Source organism: Phoca vitulina, unplaced genomic scaffold, assembly GCF_004348235.1.
Source record: "Phoca vitulina isolate PV1807 unplaced genomic scaffold, GSC_HSeal_1.0 scaffold1, whole genome shotgun sequence".
NCBI lineage: Eukaryota > Metazoa > Chordata > Mammalia > Carnivora > Phocidae > Phoca > Phoca vitulina.
The window spans coordinates 68,761,535-68,787,146 of NW_022589704.1; the positions used below are offsets into that span (position 1 = coordinate 68,761,535).

General features: G+C 35.6%; 1 protein-coding gene across 6 annotated transcripts in view; it reads right to left on the reverse strand.

The window, feature by feature from the left end:
- Positions 1–25,612, reverse strand: part of SLC4A10 (solute carrier family 4 member 10) — a 301,442-nt gene that overhangs the window by 169,010 nt on the left and 106,820 nt on the right. For all 6 annotated transcript variants that reach the window (XM_032409423.1, XM_032409442.1, XM_032409411.1 and 3 more), the window contains exon 2: positions 22,374–22,455. In XM_032409423.1, coding sequence (XP_032265314.1) covers positions 22,374–22,455 — 82 coding nt within the window. The remainder of the gene's footprint in view (positions 1–22,373; positions 22,456–25,612) is intronic.

The window sequence follows — 25,612 nt, forward strand, 5'->3', positions numbered from 1 at the left end:
AAAGTTTTTCAACATAAGAAGAGCAGGGATTTTTCATTTTTTCACTGATGTATCCTAAAAGTACCTAGAACACTACTTGATAGTTCTTGATGCTCAATAAATTCTTATTGAGTATATAAATCTTTTGCAAAAAATAGAGATGATATTTTTAAGTGAAATATATAGATAACAGACATAATAATGCATTGGCTACTAAACACATTAAAAAACTTAATGGGAAAAAAAGTATGGCCACAGATTTCAAAGTAACAGTAATGAAAAGGCCACAATTTATGGCTATGAAACCATAGAGAAAATATTTCCTGTTTCTGCATGGTTAGACTTCTAAAGCAAAGAAAACTGGAATCTGGATTAAAGGACAAGCTTTAGAGGTTAAAGGTTGACTAAAAGATAGAGACCTTTAAAGAGATGTAGACATTTATCTTCCAGATTTATGTCTTTACATTGCAAAAGATAATAAATCCCCAAAGCTACTGGTTTATATTCCAAAGGGTTTAAACTAGGGACCTTCCTCTTCTCTTCCTCGAGATTTGATTCTATAAGGTAGATAAGATTTCTCTCTCTCTCTCTCTCTCAGGAGGGGAAAAGGCAGCTGTAGATAAATTCCTATATAAACTCCCAGATTCATAATTTTAGGGCTCCCTTCCTGTGCATATAACAATCTGGTTCTCATCACATCACCTTAAAGGGAAAGAAGGGGGCATGAAGAACCAATGTGGTTATTGTATAAGTAGTAACAGCCTCCAATCCAGAAACCACCTCATGTTTGCTTTTAGAACAAAATCAATAAATGTAGATATTAAAAACACCAATGGGTTTAAGAGACTTTCTACAAAGACTGTATGAGAATATAATAGATATAAAATATTAAACATGAGGCCTACTACACAGCAGACACTCATACTTGTTAGTTCCCTTTCCCCTTCATACTGCTCACCCCTCAGTGGCTCAAAGGAATAGGAAGACAGAATAAAATTTTCCTGTCCTATCTCATTGTCTTCCTGTTTCCTTCTATATTGCCAGCTTTTCTAATCCCAACTATAATAACCCTGGCTTAAGCAACTAGGGAATCACATTAGATCCTGTGGAAAACAGTATACAAATAAAATTTCCAGGTTAACATTTCCATAAATTTTTCCAAAAACATTATATCCAAAATTGAATTTTCCATCCTAGGAGACATCACTTAAGAAGACAAAGAATCCAAATAATGATAAATGTCATTGTTCAGAAATCACTTGAATATTATTAAACCTAAACTATTTTTAAGATTATATAAGGAATAATTTTATTTTATGATATACAAAGTCCAAAAATTTAGTTAAAAGAGGGAATCTCAAATGAACATTTCTTAAGTTAATCAAAATAGTCAATAATTAATTTCATATCACGTCAAAACCCCAAAATTAATAAAAATGCAAAATCATTTAGATACAAATATATTTCAAAAATATTAGTAAGAATAGGACAGTGCTATTAAAAGATTTTTTTTGAGATAAGCACAGAACACTAGAATTTATTCAGAATTTACCTATATGTCACTTGAGAGAAAATACAATTTCCCCATTAGAAAAACAAGGGTTCCAAATTAATAAAATTATGAATGAAAGGGGAGCGATCACGACTAACACCAAGGAAATAGAAACAATTATTAGAAATTATTATCAACAACTATATGCCAAGAAACTGAGCAATCTGGATGAAATGGAGGCCTTCCTGGAAACCTATAAGCTGCCAAGACTGAAACAGGAAGAAATTGACAACCTGAATAGGCCAATAACCAGTAACGAGATTGAAGCAGTGATCAAAAACCTCCCAAAAAACAAGAGTCCAGGGCCTGATGGATTCCCTGGGGAATTCTACCAAACATTCAAAGAAGAAATAATACCTATTCCACTGAAGCTGTTTCAAAAAATAGAAACAGAAGGAAAACTTCCAAACTCATTCTATGAGGCCAGCATTACCTTAATCCCCAAACCAGGCAAAGACCCCATCAAAAAGGAGAATTTCAGACTGATATCCCTGATGAATATGGATTCCAAAATCCTCAACAAAATCTTAGCTAATAGGATCCAACAATACATTAAAAGGATCATCTACCACGACCAAGTGGGATTTATCCCTGGGATGCAAGGGTGGTTCAACATTCACAAATCAATCAATGTGGTAGAACACATTAATAAGAGGAGGGAGAAGAACAATATGGTCCTCTCAACTGATGCAGAAAAAGCATTTGACAAAATACAACATCCTTTCCTGATTAAAACTCTTCAGAGTATAGGGATAGAGGGAACACTCCTCAAGTTCATAAAATCCATCTATGAAAAACCCACAGCGAGTATCATCCTCAATGGGGAAAAGCTGAAAGCCTTTCCCTTAAGATCAGGAACACGTCAAGGATGCCCACTCTCGCCACTACTGTTCAACATAGTACTAGAAGTCCTAGCAACAGCAATCAGACAACAAAAAGAAATAAAAGGTATTCAAATTGGCAAAGAAGAAGTCAAACTCTCTCTTTTCGCAGACGACATGATACTCTATGTGGAAAACCCAAAAGACTCCACCCCCAAATTACTAGAACTCATACAGCAATTCAGTAATGTGGCAGGATACAAAATCAATGCACAGAAATCAGTTCTTTCTTATACACTAACAACGCAACTGTAGAAAGAGAAATTAGAGAAACAATTCCATTTACAATAGCACCAAAAACCATAAGATACCTCGGAATAAACCTAACCAAAGAGGTAAAGGATCTATACTCTAGGAACTACAAAACACTCATGAAAGAAATTGAAGAAGACACAAAAAGATGGAAAAATATTCCATGCTCATGGATTAGAAGAATAAACATTGTTAAAATGTCTATGCTACCCAGAGCAATCTATACCTTCAATGCCATCCCGATCAAAATTCCAATGACATTTTTCAAAGTGCTAGAACAAACAATCCTAAAATTTGTATGGAATCAGAAAAGACCCCAAATCGCCAAGGAAATGTTGAAAAAGAAAAACAAAGCTGGGGGCATCACGTTGCCCGATTTCAAGCTATATTACAAAGCTGTGATCACCAAGAGAGCATGGTACTGGCACAAAAACAGACATACAGACCAATGGAACAGAATAGAGAACCCAGATATGGACCCTCAACTCTATGGTCAAATAATCTTTGACAAAGCAGGAAAAAACATGCAATGGAAAAAAGACAGTCTCTTCAATAAATGGTGCTGGGAAAATTGGACAGCCACATGCAGAAGAATGAAACTCGACCATTCTCTAACACCATACACAAAGATAAACTCAAAGTGGATGAAAGACCTCAATGTGAGACAGGAATCCATCAAAATCCTAGAGGAGAACATAGGCAGTAAACTCTTTGACATCGCCCACAGCAACTTCTTTCAAGATACATCTCCAAAAGCTAGTGAAACAAAAGCAAAAATGAACTTTTGGGACTTCATCAAGATAAAAAGCTTCTGCACAGCAAAGGAAACAGTCAACAAAACAAAGAGGCAACCCACAGAATGGGAGAAGATATTTGCAAATGACACTACAGATAAAGGGCTGGTATCCAAGATCTATAAAGAACTTCTCAAACTCAACACCCAAAAAACAAATAATCAAGTCAAAAGATGGGCAGAAGATATGAAAAGACACTTCTCTGAAGAAGACATACAAATGGCTAACAGACACATGAAAAAATGTTCATCATCATTAGCCATCAGGGAAATTCAAATCAAAACCACACTGACATACCACCTTACACCAGTTAGAATGGCAAAAATGGACAGGGAAAGAAACAACAAATGTTGGAGAGGTTGTGGAGAAAGGGGAACCCTCTTACACTGTTGGTGGGAATGCAAGTTGGTACAGCCACTTTGGAAAACAGTGTGGAGGTTCCTCAAAAAATTAAAAATAGAGCTACCCTATGACCCAGGAACTGCACTCCTGGGTATTTACCCCAAAGACACAGATGTAGTGAAAAGAAGGGCCATATGCACCCCAATGTTCATAGCAGCAATGTCTGCAATAGCCAAACTGTGGAAAGAGCCGAGATGCCCTTCAACAGATGAATGGATAAAGAAGACGTGGTCCATATATACAATGGAATATTACTCAGCCATCAGAAATAATGAATACCCAACTTTACATCAACATGGATGGGACTGGAGGAGATTATGCTAAGTGAAATAAGTCAAGCAGAGAAAATCAATTATCATATGGTTTCACTTATTTAGCATGGAAGACATTAGGAGAAGGAAGGGAAAAATGAAGGGAGGGAAATCGGAGGGAGAGATGAACCATGAGAGACTATAGACTCTGAGAAACAAACAGGGTTTTAGAGGGGAGGGGGCGGGGGGATGGGTTAGCCCGGTAATGGGTATTAAGGAGGGCAAGTATTGCATGGAGCACTGGGTGTTATATGAAAACAATGGATCCTGGATCACTACATCAAAAACTAATGATGTATTGTATGGTGACTAACATAACATAATAAAATTTTAAAAAAGAAAAACAAGGGTTCATTAAAGGTAACATTGCTTTCTGAGTAAAATTTTGCTAACAAATCCTGGTTTTTTGACACTTAAATTGTGTGGATACAATCTTGCTAAGCAGATACAAAATTACTGTAGATATTTTCATTATGTAAGAGGTATCAGTACTGAAACAACTCAATGTGGCTGTGGTCCTAGCATTCTGAGTTTTTACCAAATGCAGTGAGATTAGAGGTGTATTTGGGAATGGAATGGACTCCTACTATAATTAATAATCATACTAATAAACTATTCTTCTTTAGCTAGGAGGGAAGGGGCCAAGCTACCTACTCTTGAAGAGAACTGTGGGTTTGGTTTTTTTTTTTTCCGTGAAATGAATATAACACAGCTGGTGCATAATTACCGAGTTGCTACAGCCATTAAGATGTGTCAATCATGGGAAAAGGTCAAGTACATTAAGCTGAATAAGCATGTAAACTTTAATTCCATGGAGACTCTAATAGAGTCAGGGAACACAACAAGCCATCATTTATCATAATATATCAAAGAATTCTAATTCCGACAGAAATTCTCTGCTGAGGGAGAGCAATAGTACGAAAGAGACCAAGAAGGTGTGAGTGAGTGTGTGTATGAGCTATTGCACTGCTGTTTCTTGGACTGCTTCACTGAAAGAAAAAAAAAGTGTCAAACCAGTGTTGGTCACAGTCACCGGACCTCAGGGCTATATTTGTAATCATTGCAAAACAAAGGGTCACATGATTGTGACTCTTCTATCAAAAAAAAATTGAAATCTTGTAAGTGCTAATGTTACTCATCAAAAAAGCCATAGTCTGGGCGCCTGGGTGGCTCAGTTGGTTAGGCGACTGCCTTCGGCTCAGGTCATGGTCCCAGAGTCCTGGGATCGAGTCCCACATCAGGCTCCCGGCTCAGCGGGGAGCCTGCTTCTCCCTCTGACCCTCTCCCCTCTCATGCTGTTTCTCTCTCTCTCTCTCTCAAATAAATAAATAAAAAAAAATCTTTAAAAAAAAAAAAAAAAAAGCCACAGTCTGAGATTTACTAGTTTACTACTGTGACATTAAAAAAAAAAAAGGGGGGGGGCGCCTGAGTGGCTCAGTCGTTAAGCGTCTGCCTTCGGCTCAGGTCATGATCCCAGGGTCCTGGGATCGAGCCCCGCATCGGGCTCCCTGCTCGGCGGGAAGCCTGCTTCTCCCTCCCCCACTCCCCCTGCTTGTGTTCCCTCTCTCACTGTGTATCTGTCAAATAAATAAATAAAATCTTTAAAAAAAAAAAAAACTTCTTTTTATAAGTTTATAACGCTGTCTTGAGCAAAACATAGCAACTAAATTACTTTGTATCTTGAGATAGCAGTGTTATTTTTCATCTTGGAACATGAAAAGCCTCAACATAAGCTTCAGCATTTCTCGAATAAATGAATGAATCCTAATAATATCTATTTTCTAAGAAAAAAAAAAAGCCAGGAGAATTCCCAGTTCTGGTAGATTGTAAAACAGCTTGATGTTGGATGTTTACAGTGTTCAAAGAGAGGCTAGAATTTAAATCAATCAAGAAATGGGATAATAAGGAATGCTTAGAGGACATGATCCCTGCACTTAAAAGATAATTATCCAATTGTGGAGGACTCAAATCCAATGAAGAAAACAGCAGCAAATATACAAATTAGAATACAAATAAAAAGCAGGAAACAATACCAATTTGCATTAAAGCTAATGTTCTTATGTGGTATCAGCCATTAAATGCTGTAGGAATTTGTATTAGAGTGAAATCAACCATAACTTGAGCAATCAAGGAAAGTTTCATGGAGAAGATAGAACTTGACTTGAGTCTTAAACAATAAGCAGGTTTTACATTAGCAGCAGAGTGGGATAATGTGTGCAAAAGCAGAGGAGCAATTTTGGGGGATAATGTGAGGTATACGCTAAGGCAGGGGAAAAAATAAGGATAGAATTATGATCACAAAATCTTGCAATTTCACTATTATTTTATTTATTTATTTATTTTTCGAGAGAGAGAGAGAACATGCAAACAGGAGTGGGGGAGGGATACAGCAAAGGGAGAGGGAAAGACAGAATCTTAAGCAGGCTCCATCCATTCTCAGTGCTCAGCACAGGGCCTGACTTGGGTGGGGCTTGATCTCATGACCCTGAGAGCATGACCTGAGCTGAAATCAAGAGTCGGTCACTCAACTGACTGAGCCACCCAGGTGCCCCAACAATTTCACTATTATTTTAAAATATTTATGTTTGCTGCTTTATTTTGTAAGGAAGAGAGAGAAAATAGATCAACATATGTTCTGGGATACTTTAAAAAATGAACGCAAAAGCGAAGGTGGTACTCCCCACCTCCCCAACCCATTTTAATTAATTTATGATTTCTGAACTGCCCTGCCACTTTGCTTTAGGGAAACAGTTTAGGAAATGAGCAAAAATGTAAAACTGTAAGATATTCCAGATTTAGTTTTGTGTTGTGTTAATCCAAAAGACACGTGCACATGTAGAAAGTGGCTCATTCTGGGAATTATGGTAATTAAGGACAAAGAGGCTTGCTTGGGAAAACAAAGAGTCATTGAGAAGACAAAGAGGACATTTCCATGAAGAAAGTTGGGTGGGATTCAAGTGTAGAACTGAAGTAATAAAACATCGGAAAGCAAAGACGAGAAAACCTGGCACTTCTGTATAGATATTTACAAATAAGAGATAACATGGTAGATTTTTTTTAATGGCCACAAATATTTTTAATTTTTTTTTTTTAAGATTTTTTATTTATTTGCGAGAGAGAGAATGAGAGACAGAGAGCATGAGAGGGAGGAGGGTCAGAGGGAGAAGCAGACTCCCTGCTAAGCAGGGAGGCCGATGCGGGACTTGATCCTGGGACTCCAGGATCATGACCTGAGCCGAAGGCAGTTGCTTAACCAACTGAGCCACCCAGGCGCCCCAATGGCCACAAATATTTTAGCAGTTTCTCCCATCTGAGGTGAAATCTATTCCCCAATCCTTGAATCTCGGCTTGGCTGTGTGACTTGTTTTGACCTCTGGGACATCAGCAAATGTGATACAAAGGCTTGGGGAGTACGTGTACACTTGCTTTTCCTGCTGTTGTTTCTGGGAACTCTTAAGCTACCATGTAATCAGATCTATCAAATCTGCCTAATTGTATCACACAGAACTGCCAGTGTATACTCTCTTAGCACCTTATACTTCCTTATAAAACTTTTCAAAATTTCAATTCAAGCAACTAATTGTATAATCAGGTATATAATGATGTCACATTACTCTACTTCAAATTACTTTCTTCCTCAAGAGAGGTATAAAATAAGTTTCTATGGTTTTAAATAACATTTAGGACATTTCTAACCCCTTCATTTATACAGAATGAGGATTCCTTTTCAAATTTAAAACTAATGAACTTTTCTTCTCAGTCAGAAAACTTAAAAACTTCAAGGTATTTAAATATTAAGCAAAGTTAACAAGGAATTTATATTTTAGAGTATACTCTAAAAGTTCACTTTAAAGATCACAGAATTTAGAGCTGGAAAATTCTTCAGCAATCATCTGATTAAAATCTCTCATTTTAACATGTAGAATAAATAGGAGCTGAAGAAGTTAACTCAACATTTCTAAAACTAAACCCTGTTAAGTAACCATATCCAATAGGGCAATTTTAACAACTTAATGCATGTTTTCCTTATATGAAACTCTACTATTTCCATAGAAGATAAAATGATAATATATTTCATCTTCCATATAACAATCTTTTGAATACTTTAATTTAGCAGTCATGTTCCTTGTAAGTATTCTCTTAGCATTTTCCTCAACTAATATTTGTATGAGATGACCTCTCCTGAGGTCAAATCCATCTTCTCCAGTGTGTCTACCTTAGATGTAGTCAATGTATGAAGGTCCACAGGACACATCTGGAGCATTTTTGTTATGCCCACATAGACCCCTACAGGACCTATAGGTGGAAATAATATTCCAGGAAGTGACTCATCCAGGGAAAGTATGAAGAATAAGAAGGAAAAAAGAACCAAGAATAGATGTGGAAGGAAACCAACATTTCAAAGATAGATGAGAATTGTAATTGTCAAAGGTTTGAAGAAATAGATGGAACCTCTCACATTATGTTAATGGTAGTGTATTTCAGTACAATCATGCTGGAAGCCAATACAAAAACATGTATCAAAATCTTAATTTAATAACGTTTTGAGGTAGTGATTCTGCTTCTGTGAATTATATCGGGAAGGTCAAACGTACAGAAATACCTATACAATAATGTTCATAGCCACTTTGTTTAAAAGAGAAAAATGAGAAATAATCAAAATTTCCACTGATAAACAATTAGTTAAATAAAGCATGTTAACAACCATTCAATAAAATGCTAAGTAGCAATTTATATGAATAGTATCTATATAACATGGAAGGATCTTGATTTTTTTAATGAAATGAGAGTAATTTAAAAGTTAAAAGGTACCATAATTCCATTTATATATAATTTAGTTATAATCATGTATCTGTTTATAACACATGGTTTAACTAATATTCTGTTCATAATATTAATTCCATTATTATTCTGCTCAGACTATTAATAGTATTTCTTTTAGGTGGTGGGTTTTCAGGGTTGTTGTTTTGTTTGTTTGCCTTCTTTATACTTTTTATATTTCTTGGATTTTTCTAATGGAATACATATTATTTTAATAATTTTTATTTTTTAATCTATTTTGGGGAGGGGAGGAGCAGGCAGAGAGGTAGAGGGAGAATCTTAAGCAGGCTACACACCCAGCACAGAGCCCAATGCAGGACTCAGTCTCATGACCCTGAGATCATGACCTGAGCCAAAATCAAGAGATGGACGCTTAACTGACAGAGCCACCCAGGTGCCCCTATTTTAATAATTTTTAAAACAATAAAATTAATGTAATTTTGAAAAAAAAAAGTATAGAAATGTCAGGCAGAGTAAGAGGGGACAAGTGGGTAAAACAGAAAAAATATCAAGGAAGCCATGATCTGAGAAAATCATCAGCCAAGGGAAGAGAGATGAGAGAAGAGCGGTCTAAAAACTAAGGCATAGTCAGAGTTCTAAAAGCAACAGAGAATTCAAAAGGAATGAGGACAGAGAGCCATTGTAGTTGGCAATTAAGAGCACTTTTTAATAGTTAGATAGGATACATATTAATAAATCTTAGCATGAGAGAAATAAGCCATACACATAAACAGTCGGTATCTCAACTTACTGAACAAGACTTTTGTTTTCATGATCACTGTTATTAACTGCATCGGTGTTGCTGACACTATAATTTTGTATTAATCACTGTGATGTCATAAAATGCTTTTGTGCTATATTGTCATCTAATTAAATCATGGCAATTGTCTTCACAAGAAAAAAAACTGATATACAAAGGAAAAAATAGGCATAATTCTAAGTAATTTAGCTAGAAATTAGAAATCCTTTTGCTAATAAGACTGTAATACTTTTATTACAAATGCTCCTAAGGTAATTCAGAAGCAGTTTTGAAAGTAGTCAAAAGGAGGGACGCCTGGGTGGCTCAGTCGTTAAGTGTCTGCCTTCGGCTCAGGTCATGATCCCAGCGTCCTGGGATCGAGCCCCATGTCAGGCTCCCTGCTCAGCGGGAAGCCTGCTTCTCCCTCTCCCACTCCCCCTGCTTGTGTTCCCTCTCTCACTGTCTCTCTCTCTGTCAAATAAATAAATAAAATCTTAAAAAACAAAAAGAAAGTAATCAAACGGAATATTCATAATCTTCCTGCCTCAGAGACAAAAGCTTAATTTACCAGCAGAAAATTAAAATTTTACTTTCTTCTAATCACAATTTCAATTATTTTGTTTCCTTTATTATCATTCCACCTGAAGCTCATTAAGGGGTAGAAATGATGGAGAAAGGAAGGAAAGAGAATCGAGTTTTTTCATTGTGCTTTCAGCAGTTCTGATACGTTAAAGGTAGTAGGAACGACTAGACAGCCAGGAAAGTGGGAAGATAGAACGCAGAAATAAACAAGGTTACTGGGAGAAAATATAAGAGAGCATTCAAAAAAATACTCAGCATACTGGTACCCAAAATGGAATTAATTCTATTAAGGTACCAGTGATACTAGTACTGCTAAATGATAGGTATGCATTATCCAAAAAATTAAGAACATCACCTCTTTCAATTATTATTTAATACTTATTATTATCCCTATTTATATCCATTTATATTTTAGTGTAAACATTTATGTGCAAAGTGGCCACTGACATTTTTTTCCAAAGGGATGTAGGACTGAAGTGCCCTATTGGTGGCACCAGTATCTAAACCTCCTTAGAGAATGAAGAGCATAAAACAGAAAATGGCTCGGTGTTTGTAGGCCATGAGCACTTAATTAAATATTGGTGAATGATGACAACTTCCCTAGAAAGTTCCTAACTGACCAGTAGCCTATCCCTGCGTGTACCACTGTGAGATAATTCTATAGAAAGGCGACAACCTGAGGAGGCTGCAATCACATGCAGCTTAGGAGCTTTAAAGTAGGATCACTCTACGGAGCACCTGGGTGGCTCAGTCAGTTAAGCTCTTGATTTTGGCTCAGGTCATGATCTCAGGGTCCTGAGATTGAGCGGGGGTGGGACTCCACTTTCAGCAGGGAGTCTGCTTGAGGATTTCCCTTCCTCTCCCTCTCCCTTTGCCCCTCCTCCGGCTCACACTCTGTCTCTCTCTCTAAAATAAATAAATAAATCTTTAAAAATAAATAAATAAAGTTGGATAGTTCTGGGGGAAAGATTAGCAGCTGAAATAGAGATTTAAGAATTTAATCAAGAAGTAGACTAAATTCATCTACTTCACAACGTCACCTTAATAGTACTACTCCCACACTATTAAACTGTGTAACTAAATAATGAACACCCTTAAGTCTCAGATGTCTGGAAAATGCAAAACAAAAGTATAATATTAATATAAACCTATGTAGTATATACTAAGAAGCTTTGGTCATTTGTGGTCTGTCTTCAAAGTTTTCAATATTTAAGGATTCAAATATTTAAGGATTAAAGGAATACTTTCTTTGCTGTAAAATTCCTTCTTTTAATATTTATAGGATTATATTTAATATAATGAAAAGGAATTTCTTTTCATCTATTATATCTCTGAAATAGTAATTGATTGAAAATGTTACATATACACACACAAACACACAATTCTACTCATTCACAGATGATATATTTAAGTCACATTAGAAAGCAAATACCTTCCTCCCCCCTCAAAAAAGAAAGCAAATACCCTAAATGCTGTACCATATCTTTGATGGTAGAAAATCATATTAAACAGAGCTTGACTTACAAGGAATAATGAAGGGAGATTAACAACAAGGGCTTTTATTCTAAAATCGGCTACCAAAAAACTGACATCCTAAGCTATGGATGCAAAATGTATAATCAGGACCCCTAAATTATGAAACCATAAATTTACAGGATTTCTTAGTCACATATACACATTAGAATATATGTTACTGCCCCCATGCAAACACGTGTCTATAACTATTGACAAATGGTCAAACAAACCACAACCAAATTTTAAAAAATACTTTAAGATCTTTCGAATTTACTTGGAATTACAATATACTATAAAAACAGATTATAAATAACTACCAAGTTACCACTCACTTCAAATAGATAAAATATCATAAATAAATTATATATCAAAATATATTGATGTGGGTCACATATACAAATTACGTGAAATGCCTAAAGTGAAGAAATATGGAACATAATGTATAGCTCACCTGACAGTTAATTTTAGAAATAAAAGTATTTAAAACAATATTCTCATATTTGTTTCTTATTCTTAGGATACCCAGGGGAAAATACAACAGTTCATTATGAAATGTGCTCAGGTGGCAAAGATTGCTCAATAAGGAAATGAAATTTAATATTGACTATTTTTTTCTGAAATCTTCAGTATTAGTCTATGTGCCTAATTCCCATACTCAAAAATCCAAAGTATTTGGCAGGCAAAATGTCCAATTTCAGATGGATCCTGTGTAATTAACTAATTGCACTACTCATTACCAATGGACCAAATACCACTTAGAATTGCCCCATCAATTGACATTGAGCCTATATCAACACAAAATTGCACAGATCAATTGCTGATCAACCAATAATGGCAGGAAAAAAATGAATCTTTTTCAAAGAAAAGACATTTGGAATAAGGAAACAATAAGATTATTCATTTTGTGGTGCAGAGAGATGAGAATTTAAAATAGGAGAACATGGGGTTATAATAAAACTGGCTACCAGTGGGAGAAACCCTTTCCTATTTGTGGAAATGAATCTCTCTAATGGGAATTTACTAACTACAAAGCTCACATTTTTGCAAAATCATTTGGAAAGCCATTGTGATATAGGTACTAATTTTTGAATTCAGTATTGTTTCATAATAAGACATAAAAGTCTTCATTTTTTTATATATAGTCATGATCGAGTGAGGAAATATGCTCAAGTCTTTCAATTAATAATCACCTTGCCCCATTCCATCCCCTACAACATAAAACTGAGCATCATCTTTAATTCTACAGTATAGTGGTTAAAGGCCCAGACCCTGGTGGTTTTGAATCCCTGCTCTACCACTTGCTAGTCCTTAGGCCTGGGAAGGTTAATTTGTGCTTTAGTTTCTTTAACTGTAAAATGGAGATCATTATAGTACTTAGCTCATTTGGTAATTTCAAACATTAATTCATTCTCCACTATCTCATGAAAATATTTAAACTTCATCTGCAGTCACTCTTTGCCCCCATGCACACAATTCCAGCACGTTAGCCACACCATATTAACTATTCCAGAATATAAAAGATCCTTCCTTCTTTGGCTTCAGAACCCCCACTCATCCTTCAAAGCCCACCTCTGTCTCTGTGAAGCCAACTTTGGTTTCTTCCAGCAGAATCCACTTTTTCCTTCTCTTGGCAATTTTTGGAGATAAAAGTTTAGAAAGAACAAGTATAGGCCTAATTTTTGGCTTTTTCTTGTCTTCATTTTTTTCAATTATTTTTTACCTTGGTGGCAAAATACTGTGTCATAAATACAGGACCTGTACTCATTATCTTTAGTTTTTCAGAGGAAACCACTTGTGACATTATGATGATTATAGTCAGAAAACCATCTCAGTTATCATAAGAGCTCAGGAATGGGGTGAAAGGAAGAAAGTGGGGGGGTACCACCATTGATAGAACTATGTTGTAAGATCACTTTGTGCTAGGTGCTTTACTTACATTATCTTATTTTTGCATTTGGGTCCACAATCTATTAAGTGGTCCCCAAAGGAAATAAACTAGTAAACCATTTTTTTCCCCAAATGGAATGAGCAAAAGAATATCAAGATAGCAACATAATTTTCTTTATTAAATCCTTGAGTGAAAAGTATTTTACTGTCTGCTAAAATCAATACAGGATAAAGAAAATGTCTCTTTGATTTAACTTGTAGGCCAAGATTTAAAGATGAGTTTAACTGTTCTGTTAAAGTTTTAAATTTATGAATTCCTGAAAATCACTGAACTATAACTAGATTGACTTATCTTAGTGCAGTGCAACATAGTTAGAAATTTCTGTATTTACATATAATTCAAAGGTAATTAAATATTTGATGAGCATTAATTATGCACCTAATTGCATTACATAAATTTAACTTCTTACATGATTAGTGATATATTATTAAATAACATATAAACAAGATTCAATGCAACACATTCCTAGTTCCTATCTAATTCAAGAAAAAGTGCTAGATAACATGGGAGAAAGCAAACATGTGTAAGATGACAATTTGTCCCTCAACAAGCTTATAATAAAAATGATAAGAAATATATACATGGGTGCCTGAGTGGCTCAGTTGGTTAAGCGGCTGACTCTTGATTTCACCTCAGGTCATGATCTCAGGGTCATGAGATCAAGCCCCACGTCGGGCTCACACTAAGCATGGAGCCTGCTTAAGATTCTCTCTCTCTCCCTCTTCCTCTGCCCTTCCCCCCCACCGCTCATGTGCTCGCTCGCTCTCTCTCTCTCAAAAAAAAAAAAAAAATATATATATATACATATACATAACAATAATATAAAAAAAGATGTAAACTCAGAGGTGTGAAGGAAGAAAATAATTATTCTTCTAGGAGGGATCAGGTAACACTAATGGATGGGAAGAATGGGCATTCTATTTCTGTGTGGAAGGAAATCACTAGCAAATGGTGGAGATGGGAAGGCTCCAATTTGGGGCAATCCAAAAGGCCTTAAACAGAATAGAATAATATCCCTGAGGTTTTACTGTGTCTTCTATGTTCTCAGACTATAGAAAAATAGAAATACTTGCTAAAAATATGGAAAACAATAGTCTCTCACTAAATAGGTTCTTTATGTTTCAGTGATTTGGGGAAATATTTAACCTGTGAGGAGCAATAGGTGGAATGTTAGGCAACAAAGAAATATGAGAGGCAAAAGTGCAAGCATTCTACACCATATACAAAATTATCTCAAAACGGATCAGAGACCTAAATGTAAAACCCAAAACTATAAATTAGAGGAAACATAGGGGAAAACTTTATGACATTGGATTTGATGAGGATTTCCTGAATATGACACCAAAAGCACAGGCAACAAAAGTAAAACTAGACAAGTTAGACTACATAAAAATGAAAATTTTCTGTGTATGAAAGGACAAAATCAACAGAGTGAAAAGGCAACCAATGGAATGGGAGAAAATATTTCTAAATCATATATCTGATATGGGGTTAATATCTAAGATATATAGAGAATTCATACAACTCAAGAACAACAACAAAACACCCAATTAAACAATGGGCAAAGGACTTGAACAGACATCTCTCCAAAAATGATGAACAAACGGCCAACAAGCATATGAGAAGATGTTCAATATCACTAATTATTAGGAAAATGCAAGTCAAAACCACAATGAGATATCACTTCATACTCATTAGGAAGGCTGCTTATCAAAAACAAACAAATAAGCAAACAGAAAATCGTAAGTTTTAGCAAGCATGTGGAGAAATTGGAACCCTTGTGCACTCTTGGTGGAAATGTAAAATTGTGAATTGCTATGGAAAACAGTATGGCAGTTCTTCTAAAAATTAAAAATGGAATTACTTCATGATCCAGCAATCCACTTATGGCTATATATTTAAAAAGACTTGAAAGCAGGATTTCAAAGAAATATTTGCATACCCATGTTCATAACAGCACCATTCACCTTAGCAAAGAGATAAAGAGCAACCATGTCCATCAACAGATGAATGGATAAACAAAATGTAGTACATACATATAATGGAGTATTATAACCTTAAAAAGAATATAAAGTCTAACATGCTAAAACATGGATGAACCTTGAAGACATTATGCTATGAAATAAACCAGTCACAGAAAGACAAATACTGAATGATTTCAATTACATGTGGCCTCTAAAGTAGTCATATTCACAGAAACAGAAGATAGAATGGTGCTTGTTACAGGATAGGGCGGGGAGCAAATGGGAGAGTTGCTTAATGTGAATAAAGTTTCCGTTTTCCAAGATGAAAAAGTTTTGAAGATTGGTTACATAACAATGTGAATATACTTAACACTACTGAACTGTATACTTAGAAATGGTTAAATGGTAAATTCTATGTTATGCTTTTTTTTAGCAAGAAAAAAGCATTTTAAAAAATTTTAGCAAAAGACAATCCAGTTGTTGGTAGTATTGCCTTGACTGGAAATTGATAAGTTCAGTCAAAATTACTAAAATAATAGCATGTCGTCTTTAGCTACTAAACTTTCTTCTCTTTGTTATCATCTAGTTATTAACAGGACATGCTACTTTTAGAGGTTTGCCATTAATTTATTCTTACACTTGCAGAAGATACAACAATGGTCCTATCTGAAAAAAAATTATTAAATCTTTAAAAAGTGTAAACATCAATTGGGAAAAAAAGCGGGACCAGGGTGGACCATGAAGAGAGAATCAAGGTGAGTAAGAGTAACTGAAGGGGCAGTTGGTTACTTTTATTGTGCCTGTGGAAACTGACCCCACCTATCCATCCATCCATCATGGAGTTTCAGACTCAGTACAGTGTTGACACTCTCATATTGTCCTTTCAACAGGTTCGCCGGAAACAGACTCTGGAACCCATCTGTCTTATCAAGGCCACCAACATACTTGCCACTTCTTGTTCATTTTGTCGATACAATGAAACAATGTAATGTTCTGTAGAGTATCCACTCAGTTCAAGTCTTTTTGGACTCTATTATGACAAAGGGTAGGAGACTTAACACAGCTTTGGAGCAAGACCATACATGTATATTGTTATACTTCTGGTAGTCCTTCTTGATAGTAATAGGAAAAAGGGCATTTCCCAGATCAAGAGCTGCACACCACATACTTGAGGCCATGTTAACCTGCTCTAAGATTCCATTTCTGACAGAGCAGTTGCAATTGATGCTACCACTTGGCTGAGTTCGCAGTCACCCACTACCATCCTCTATGATTTGACAATTTCTGCAATAGCCAGACTGGTATATACTTTAGGTCTTTAAAGATGACACTAGGGGCACCTGGGTGGCACAGTCGGTTGGGCATCCGACTCTTGATTTCGGCTCAGGTCATGATCTCAGGGTCATTGTACTGAGCCCCGCATCGGGCTTCCTGCTCAGCGGGGAGTCTGCTTGGGAGTCTCTCTCTCCCTCTAACCCCTCTCTCTGCTCATGCTCTCTCTTTCTCACTCTAAAAAACAAACAAACAAATAAATAAATACAGATGACGCTAATCTCTGCCACTTTCTGTCACATGCAATACTGGTTTTCATATACTCTCATGGCCAAGGCAAGTAGTTTGGGAGCCTTCTCTCCCACTACGACAGTTCTTAGCCTCATAGGCTAAGACACCAATGTAATGTGGATGTCCTGCCAGTTACCAAGTATGTATGTCTACTGGTACTGTTCAGGGAGCAGGAAAATGATGAATGAGTGAGTCAGGTTCCTCAGCAAACAGACTCTGAGACAGAGATCTGTGGGTTCAGAGAGTTTAGTGAAGAAAGCTGTCAGCAATTACACCTGTGCAGAAATACCGGCAGCAGCATTTGGTAGAGGAAGAAGTTTAATTATGGTACAGTTGCAGTAAAAGCCTCCGCTGATTCCACAGGGGGTTTTGAAGCTGAGACCACCCTTCAGAGTTGTAACACATTGAGGCAAAGGGGCCAGGCCCTTATTCTCTTTCTTCATTGAATTCAGTGTGCCCCAGGGGAGGCAGCTCCCATAGCAAGAGGCAGCTCCTTTCAGCGGAAGGAAATTTCTGGGGAGGAGCTCAGCCGTGGGTTAAAGCAGGCAACACCCACGGCTACTGGGGAAATAAGCACCACCATCCTTAAGAGGGGATTTGGGTGGTTCCTGGTAACATCCACTACTAAGGTTCCTGGATTTGGCAAGTAAAAAGCAATAAATAAAAATACTGCATGGCATACCTATACTGAAAAGATACTCATTACTTACTTAAATTTCAAATATAGCTGAGTATTGTCTATTTTATCTGGCCACTCTGTCCACCACACATGTGTTAAAGGGCAAGTAGAAGAAAGAGTTTCAAGGGGATTAATGCATTTCTCCTTTTGTAATCTTATACTTTGTACAGTAGTAATCCTACATGGACATGAGAGACCAAAAATAAAAATTGGTTAACCTCAACAATTTTTGTTCCACTCATAATCCTGACTTGGTCTAATTATAGGGATGCAATGCCACTCACTACTTTTTACCACAGGAAGCAGAAATAGGCTTAGAAAGAACACTAGCAGTTTTAAGGAGGGCGGATTGTGGGAAAGAGAGCACACAGTATACAGACAGGGAGAGAACTAGAGCAGTGGCAGTGGGAATGAAAGGGAAGAAATGAGAAGAGCCGCCCCTGAGATAGAGTCAGAGAATTTACTAACTGTATGATACAGAGAAAGAGGAGGTGAGCAGAATCTAACAAAATTGTATGTTCTTGATTTTAGGTAACAGGGAAAAAAAGGATATGGTAAAGATACATGTAAAACAAAAACATAAATAGGTCTGAAGGGAGAAATTATACGTTTGACATACTATTCATCCGAATGTATAATATATGTGAATGCATTAACTAATATACTATACCAAGCTGTTGATATTGATCAAGTGATCATTTTCCATTAAACATATTTACCTGAGACTTTATAGATATTTTTAACCACCTAGCATTTCTACAAGCTGTGCACAGGATGTTAAATTATACTCATAATTCTATTAGCTATTAATAATTCTTATATATCCATTAAGTCCTGTAAACACTAATTTTCAAATTTAAAATCTTAATTGAAGGAAGAGTTTATAAAATGTGTGTTTTTCTTAAACAGCAATTCCTAACTCTATTTTATTTAAAATAAATATCTATGTGTATGTTTTATACACATTACTAAAGAGTTCTTAAAATGTGGAACTCCTGCCCACATTACACTCCGCAATGCTGTCTTTCTAACTGGCACTCTCCCCTTTACCCATTTTATATTATGCTGTCAGTTGATTTTTCCTGAATCATGACATTCAACACATTGTCCCTGCATTATTTTCTGATTCAGAGTAATCAATCCAGGAACCACTAACAGATCTATTAATTCTTTGTGTGCATCATAGCAGAATCCTGGATAGCATCCTCAGATGCTAGGATGTTTATCTACTTGTATGGTCTGGGAGCAGAACAAATACTGAGAAAGTCAAAATAAATAAGTTTTTCCTATTTTAGTTCAAAACTCTAAAATGTAATGTTACATTTGCATTCTATGATGTTAATTTTAATCGCCAGTGACTTAGTGCTTAGCGACAATTATTCACTTCTGGGATTAAAATGCCCACTATAGACATCAATAAACAGAACAAAATCTGACTTATCCAGTTGTGTTTGCCAATCAGAAATCTATTTTAATAAGCATCATACATCCTCACCTGAGTACCATGCCCAGTAAGAGAAAATGTATGTAATACACATTGATATAATAATTAGAATAAACATATTAAATTCTATTTTTGTACTATGTATTTTCCAACCAAAGGGAAAATTCACTATTTTATTGTAATTATTTATAAATTATCCATTGTTAACTTTCAATAATCTGTGTGCAGATTATCCATCACAATCTTTAAACCCAAGATGGCTTTTTCCTGTGATTATGTTTTTAGAATAACTTCTTGCTTTATTGGGTTTTCTTACATGTGCTTACTGAATACAAGTATAGCTTAAGCCATGACATGACCTAAGTAAGAAGGTAAATAGCTGCTGGGGAAAAAATGTAATATAATGGCATTTCAAATCCAAGGAGAAATTATCTTTATAGTCTCCATTATCAGTTTAGATTTTTCAAGTTTCTGCTCCCTTAAATTTATATAATGCATATGGATAGCATAGCAAATCTCTATGCCCGCCCAGTAAGTATAACCTTCCTGGACCTGCATATTTTCTGTGCACCAAGCAAAACGTCAGGTACTAAGTAGGTATAGTTGTTGAAAGTTTACTCTAAATATTATATCAATTCTCCTGTTGTTTAATTGTTGTAGCTAAAGATAAGACCTAAGAACTATGAATTTCACTGTAATTTAATTAGTTACCTGATAATTCTTGGGAGGAATACTCCTTACTCAGCTGTGGTGGATTATTAAGAACTATCTCTGATTATTTTTACTTAAGATTACCTGGGTTTTATTTTTTAACCAAAAGATGAAAGATATCATATACCTTGTATCCCACTAATAATAATTTCTGGTTAAAAATTAAAATGAAGCAATAACGTGTATACATTAAATTGTGGTTCAGTAGTAACTGTCAAGACTTATGTAAGTCTTATGCCAGGTACTATTCTAAGTATTTTTCCCTTAATTCTTATAAAAAACTTTATGAAATACATTCCATTGTTACCCTTATTTTATTTTATTTTTTAAATTTAAATTTTTTTTATTTGAGCATAGTTGACACACAGTATTACATTAGTTTCAGTAATTATAACATAATGATCGGACAAATTTATACATTATGCTATGCGTATAGCTACCATCTGTCACCATACAATGCTATTATGGTATCATTGACTATATTCCCTATTCTGTGCCTTTTATTCCTTGACTTACTCATTCCATAATTGAAAGCCTATATCTACCACTCCCCTTTACCCATTTTGCCCCCTCCACAAACATCAGTTTGTTCTCTGTAAAACTTACAGTTCTGATTCTGCTTTTTGTTTGCTTATTTATTCATTTGTTTTTTTAGATTCCACATATGAGTGAAAACATATCTTACTTAGTCTGAGTTATTTCACTTTTTACCCTCTAGGTCCATCCATACTGTCACAAATGGAAAGATCCCATTCTTTTTTATGGCTGTGTAATATTTGTGTGTGTGTGAGTGTGTGTGTGATATCTTCTTTATCCATTCGTGTATCGATGGACAGTTACGTTGCTTCCATATCTTGGCCACTGTTATCTTTTTTTTTTTCAAAAAAACTTTATTTACAAAAATGGTTGGCTGCACAAGCTGTAGTTTGCTGATCTAAAAAAATTCAAGTATTAATCTTGATTGCCAAGTATCTTCGTGCCCCTTTACATTTTACTCTAGAAGGTAGTGCCTCACTAATCTTACCTGGTGCCACCTCTGCCAAATTCCCTCAGTTTGGGGGGACACGGAAGTGGACTGCATCTGGAAAAGACCCTGATTATGGTCTGAGTTCTGCCACCAGCTGCCTGAGTGACCTTGGGCCCATCATGCCCCTTCTCTTCCTCTCAGTTGCCCCTTGTAGAGTTAGGGAGAGTCCAACTACATTATTTTTTTTAATTTTATTATGTTATGTTAGTCACCATATAATACACATTAGTTTTTGATATAGTGATCCACGATTCATTGTTTTCATATAACACCCAGTGCTCCATGCAGTACGTGCCCTCCTTAATACCCATCACCGGGCTAACCCATCCCCCCACCCCCCTCCCCTCTAAAACCCTCAGTTTGTTTCTCAGAGTCCATCGTCTCTCAGGGTTCATCTCCCCCTCTGATTTCCCCCCCTTCATTTTTCCCTTCCTTCTCCTAATGTCCTCCATGCTATTCCTTATGTTCCACAAATAAGCAAAATCATATGATAATTGACTTTCTCTGCTTGACTTATTTCACTGTTGTCCTTATCTTAACAACTGAGAAAACTGAGGTGCAGAGAAATTAACTGGCTGGAGTTTCCATAGCACATAAGGGGCAGAACTGGTATTTGAATCCAGTGCAGTTTCAGATCCCATACACTTAACTACTAGATCATACCACCTCCCGGTTGACTTATCTGACTTTCTTCCTATTGAAAAGAACATACACAAATGGTGCCTCCACCTCTCTCTCATATATATCTGAGTAAAACTCGAATGCCAGTTGTCTTTAACTCTCTTCCAGGACAGCCTAGTCTGACAGCATAGGCCAGATTAGATGCCCTTCCTGTCCTATTCTCCCCTCTCATGTAGCACCTAATATGCTGGTCTGTCATAGATTTCCCCCACTGATGGTAATTCCTGAAGCAATAATTATTGAAAGACTGGCACACAACACAGAGCCTGGAAGATAGTAGAGGTTCAATAAATGTCTGTTGGATGAATGTTTGTAGGTCTTCCTGTTGGCATTTTAGGCTGCATCAAAGCAATCATATCCACAACTCACCACCACCACCATTACTCTGATTATCAACATATGCATTTCTCCAGATTGTGACAAATTTCATATTTCTCTTTGAAATCTTTAAGATTTTTCTTCGAAGTTTCTTTGAAAACTCTAAGAAAGCATAACAAAAACTATCCCAAGGGGGAAAAAAGGTCTTACCTTCTAAATCTTCTTTCTCAAAGTGTGTTTTGAGAATAGAACGAGTTCCACCTCTATCCACAACTGCCTCTTCATCATTTCTCTGTAGAATGGGAAGAAAGAAGATTAAATGATATTACAGTAGTTCCTCTTTATCCATGGGGATACTTTCCAAGACCCCCTGTGGATGCCTGAAATCGCAGATAGTACCAAACACTATATAAACTATGTTTTTTGCTAAACATATATACTTATGATAAAGTATAATATTTAAATTAGGCACAGTAAGAGGTTAACAATAATAATAATGAAATAAAACACTTAAAACAATATGCTGTAATAAGTTATGTGAACGTGTTCTCTCTCTCAAAATATCTTATTGTACTATACTCACCCTTTTTATAATGATATGAGATGATAAAATGCCTATGTGATCACATGAAGTGAGGTGAATAATGTAGGCACTGTGACATAGCATTAGGCTACTATCGACCTTCTGATGGTATGTCAGAAGGAAGATCATCTGCTTCCTGGCCATGGTTGACCTCAGGTCAATGAAACCATAGAGAACAAAACCACAGGTAAGAGTGGACTACTATACATATATTCTCTTAACTTCAGAGAATAAACAGTAATACAATCTAGTATTTTAGGGGTTTAATTCAATCACTTAAACCTACTTGTGCACAACTATTCTATTTGATTATCAAGCGTTAGTTTAAAAAGAAAGAGAATAAAATTAAATTGACCACATACTCAGAGAAGGAATATCATTTGATTTTCCATGAAATCAAAGGTAGTCATACATTCCAGTTGCCATCATTTGTTAATGAGATGAAAAACAGAAAACAGTTATCCTGACAATTTAGTAACATGCATTTTTATCTCTGATAAAGAATTCTTGTTAACAAGATGACATTTTGAACTATACAAGGAAAATACGGAAATCATTAGTATTAACACTACTAATGCTATGGCAAGGTGAAGTAATTCCACTGCCATTTAAAATGAGGTTGGGGGGATCTAATCTCTTGAAAGCAATTAGTAGCAATTATTAGGTAAACTACAATTTTAATTACTTTGCTTCAGTATAATACATTTTATTCAAACTAAACTTTTAATTATAATCATATACATTAAACCTTCATTCAGTATGTATATACATATGTATATTTTACTTATTTAGAATGGCTGGATGGAGACTCTCTTCTTAACATTGTACATATGCTCAAAACAATACACTCACTCATTTGGTATTCAATAAAATAATGGGGGAGGGATAAGTATAATCCATTTAACCACACAGGAATGAACAAGATACAAAATACTGAACAAAGTGAAATACAGATTATTTCCAAATTTTTTTGATTGCGAGCACCTATGTAAAAACTGCCTTAAAAGTGAACACTGAACACAAAGGAGAAATGAAAAGGTAGACTGAAGATGAATGAATCTTCCAACATCTATTTCTAAGCCCATTCTAGTATTTGACTAGCAGAAAAATTATAGATTTCTCTTTCTTCTTTGAAAGCTTTTTAATTCCCAGGCATAATCTTGATAAAGATTTGGCCTCCGTGTCTTACAAATCAGTATTGTCAACTGTAGGATTACCAACTACAGACATATTTCAACCTAGAAATATCAGCTCTTAGGTGCTTCACAAGCAGCAAAACATAAGTAGAATAACATGTTTTATACCCTATAGTTCTGTGTCTTTCAGACATTTGCTGAGACAGGTCAGGGCAAAGTGTCTGAAATCAGAGTGAAAGAAACCTATACTACAAATGAAGGAATAAATGAAAATTGAGATAGGATTCTGAGCCTACTGCTCTTGTGTTTAGCAAAGTTTTAAAAATCTGTTGGTCTGGGCGCCTGGGTGGCTCAGTCAGTTAAGTGGTTGCCTTCAGCTCAGGTCATGATCCCAGGGTCCTGGGATCAAGTCCCACATTGGACACCCTGCTAAGTCAACAGCGAGCCTGTTTCTCCCTCTGAACCTGCCCCCAGCCCCCGCCCGTGCTCACTCTCTCTCTCTTTCTCTCGCAAAAATAAAAAAGATAAAATAAAATCTTTTTAAAAAAATCTGTTGGTCTGAGCAAAATAGCAATAGAAAAAACTACAGAATTATATATTTATATAATTTTCCTGAACCAGACAAATGCAAGTTTCAGCCTCTTTAGAATCTATTCTTGATTCATTTACAAATCACATTTATCCTATGTACAGGACATATTCAAATATATGTCACATTGGAATGTATCTCTGCCCTCTGGAGTGTTATTAGGAAGAATGCCAAAAGCTAAGTCATGCATCCATGTTCCGAGGTCAGAAGAAGCACTATTCCACTATATCTCATAATGGCAGCCTCTTAAAACAATTGCAAAATGGAAAGGTTTATATAGAATATAAGAAGATGTTTCCCCCTATACAGTAAAATATTTAATTCTTATTTCAAGGGCCTGAATCAATTTTCAACTTATACAAAATGGTTTTTCTCCTTATTTTTATATGGCATATAAACTGTCCACACACAAAAGATAATTCTACACAGTAGCTAATGTTAGGATATTGAGATAAAAGGAAATTTTGCAGCAGAAGTAGAAGTGGAATCTAAATAGGAAATAGTTGATTATTTAATTACAATATGAATTACAAGTAGAAGTTCCCTAATTTTAATGTTTCATTGGTTAAAAAAAAAGAACTTGAAACTAGAATATGAATTTAACAGTTCTGCAGTTTTATATAACTTTAAATACTCTCCAGATAGGCCATAGAAACATCAAGTGCATGATCTTTTATCCTGAAAATTCCCAAGATACAACTTAATACCAATACATATACTGAAATTCCTCTACTTTGGTTATAGTTCAAAAGTTTATTTCAATATTATTAAAAAATTTTTAATAAAGTACTTCCCTTCCTCCTTATTACCAAGAGCGAGTAAACATGGGTGTGATGAAGAGAATCCAGGCTGTGCAATAATCCCAAATACACCAGTAAGAAAATTTTTATTTCACTTTTTACTGTCCCTTTTTGGATTTGTTGAACATCAAATACAGTAATGTACCCTAATGTCCATATGTATTTACTCACTTAGAACAAATTTTATCACCATGTAGAGAGAGAGCACATAAATCTATTATATTGCCTCTCAATACAATTGACCTTTGTTACACTATTGAGTGAACATTTATAAGATGATTTATTCCAGTAAATAGTATAAAACAATGTTTTAAAATTTGTGTGTTGGGGGGGATGACCCA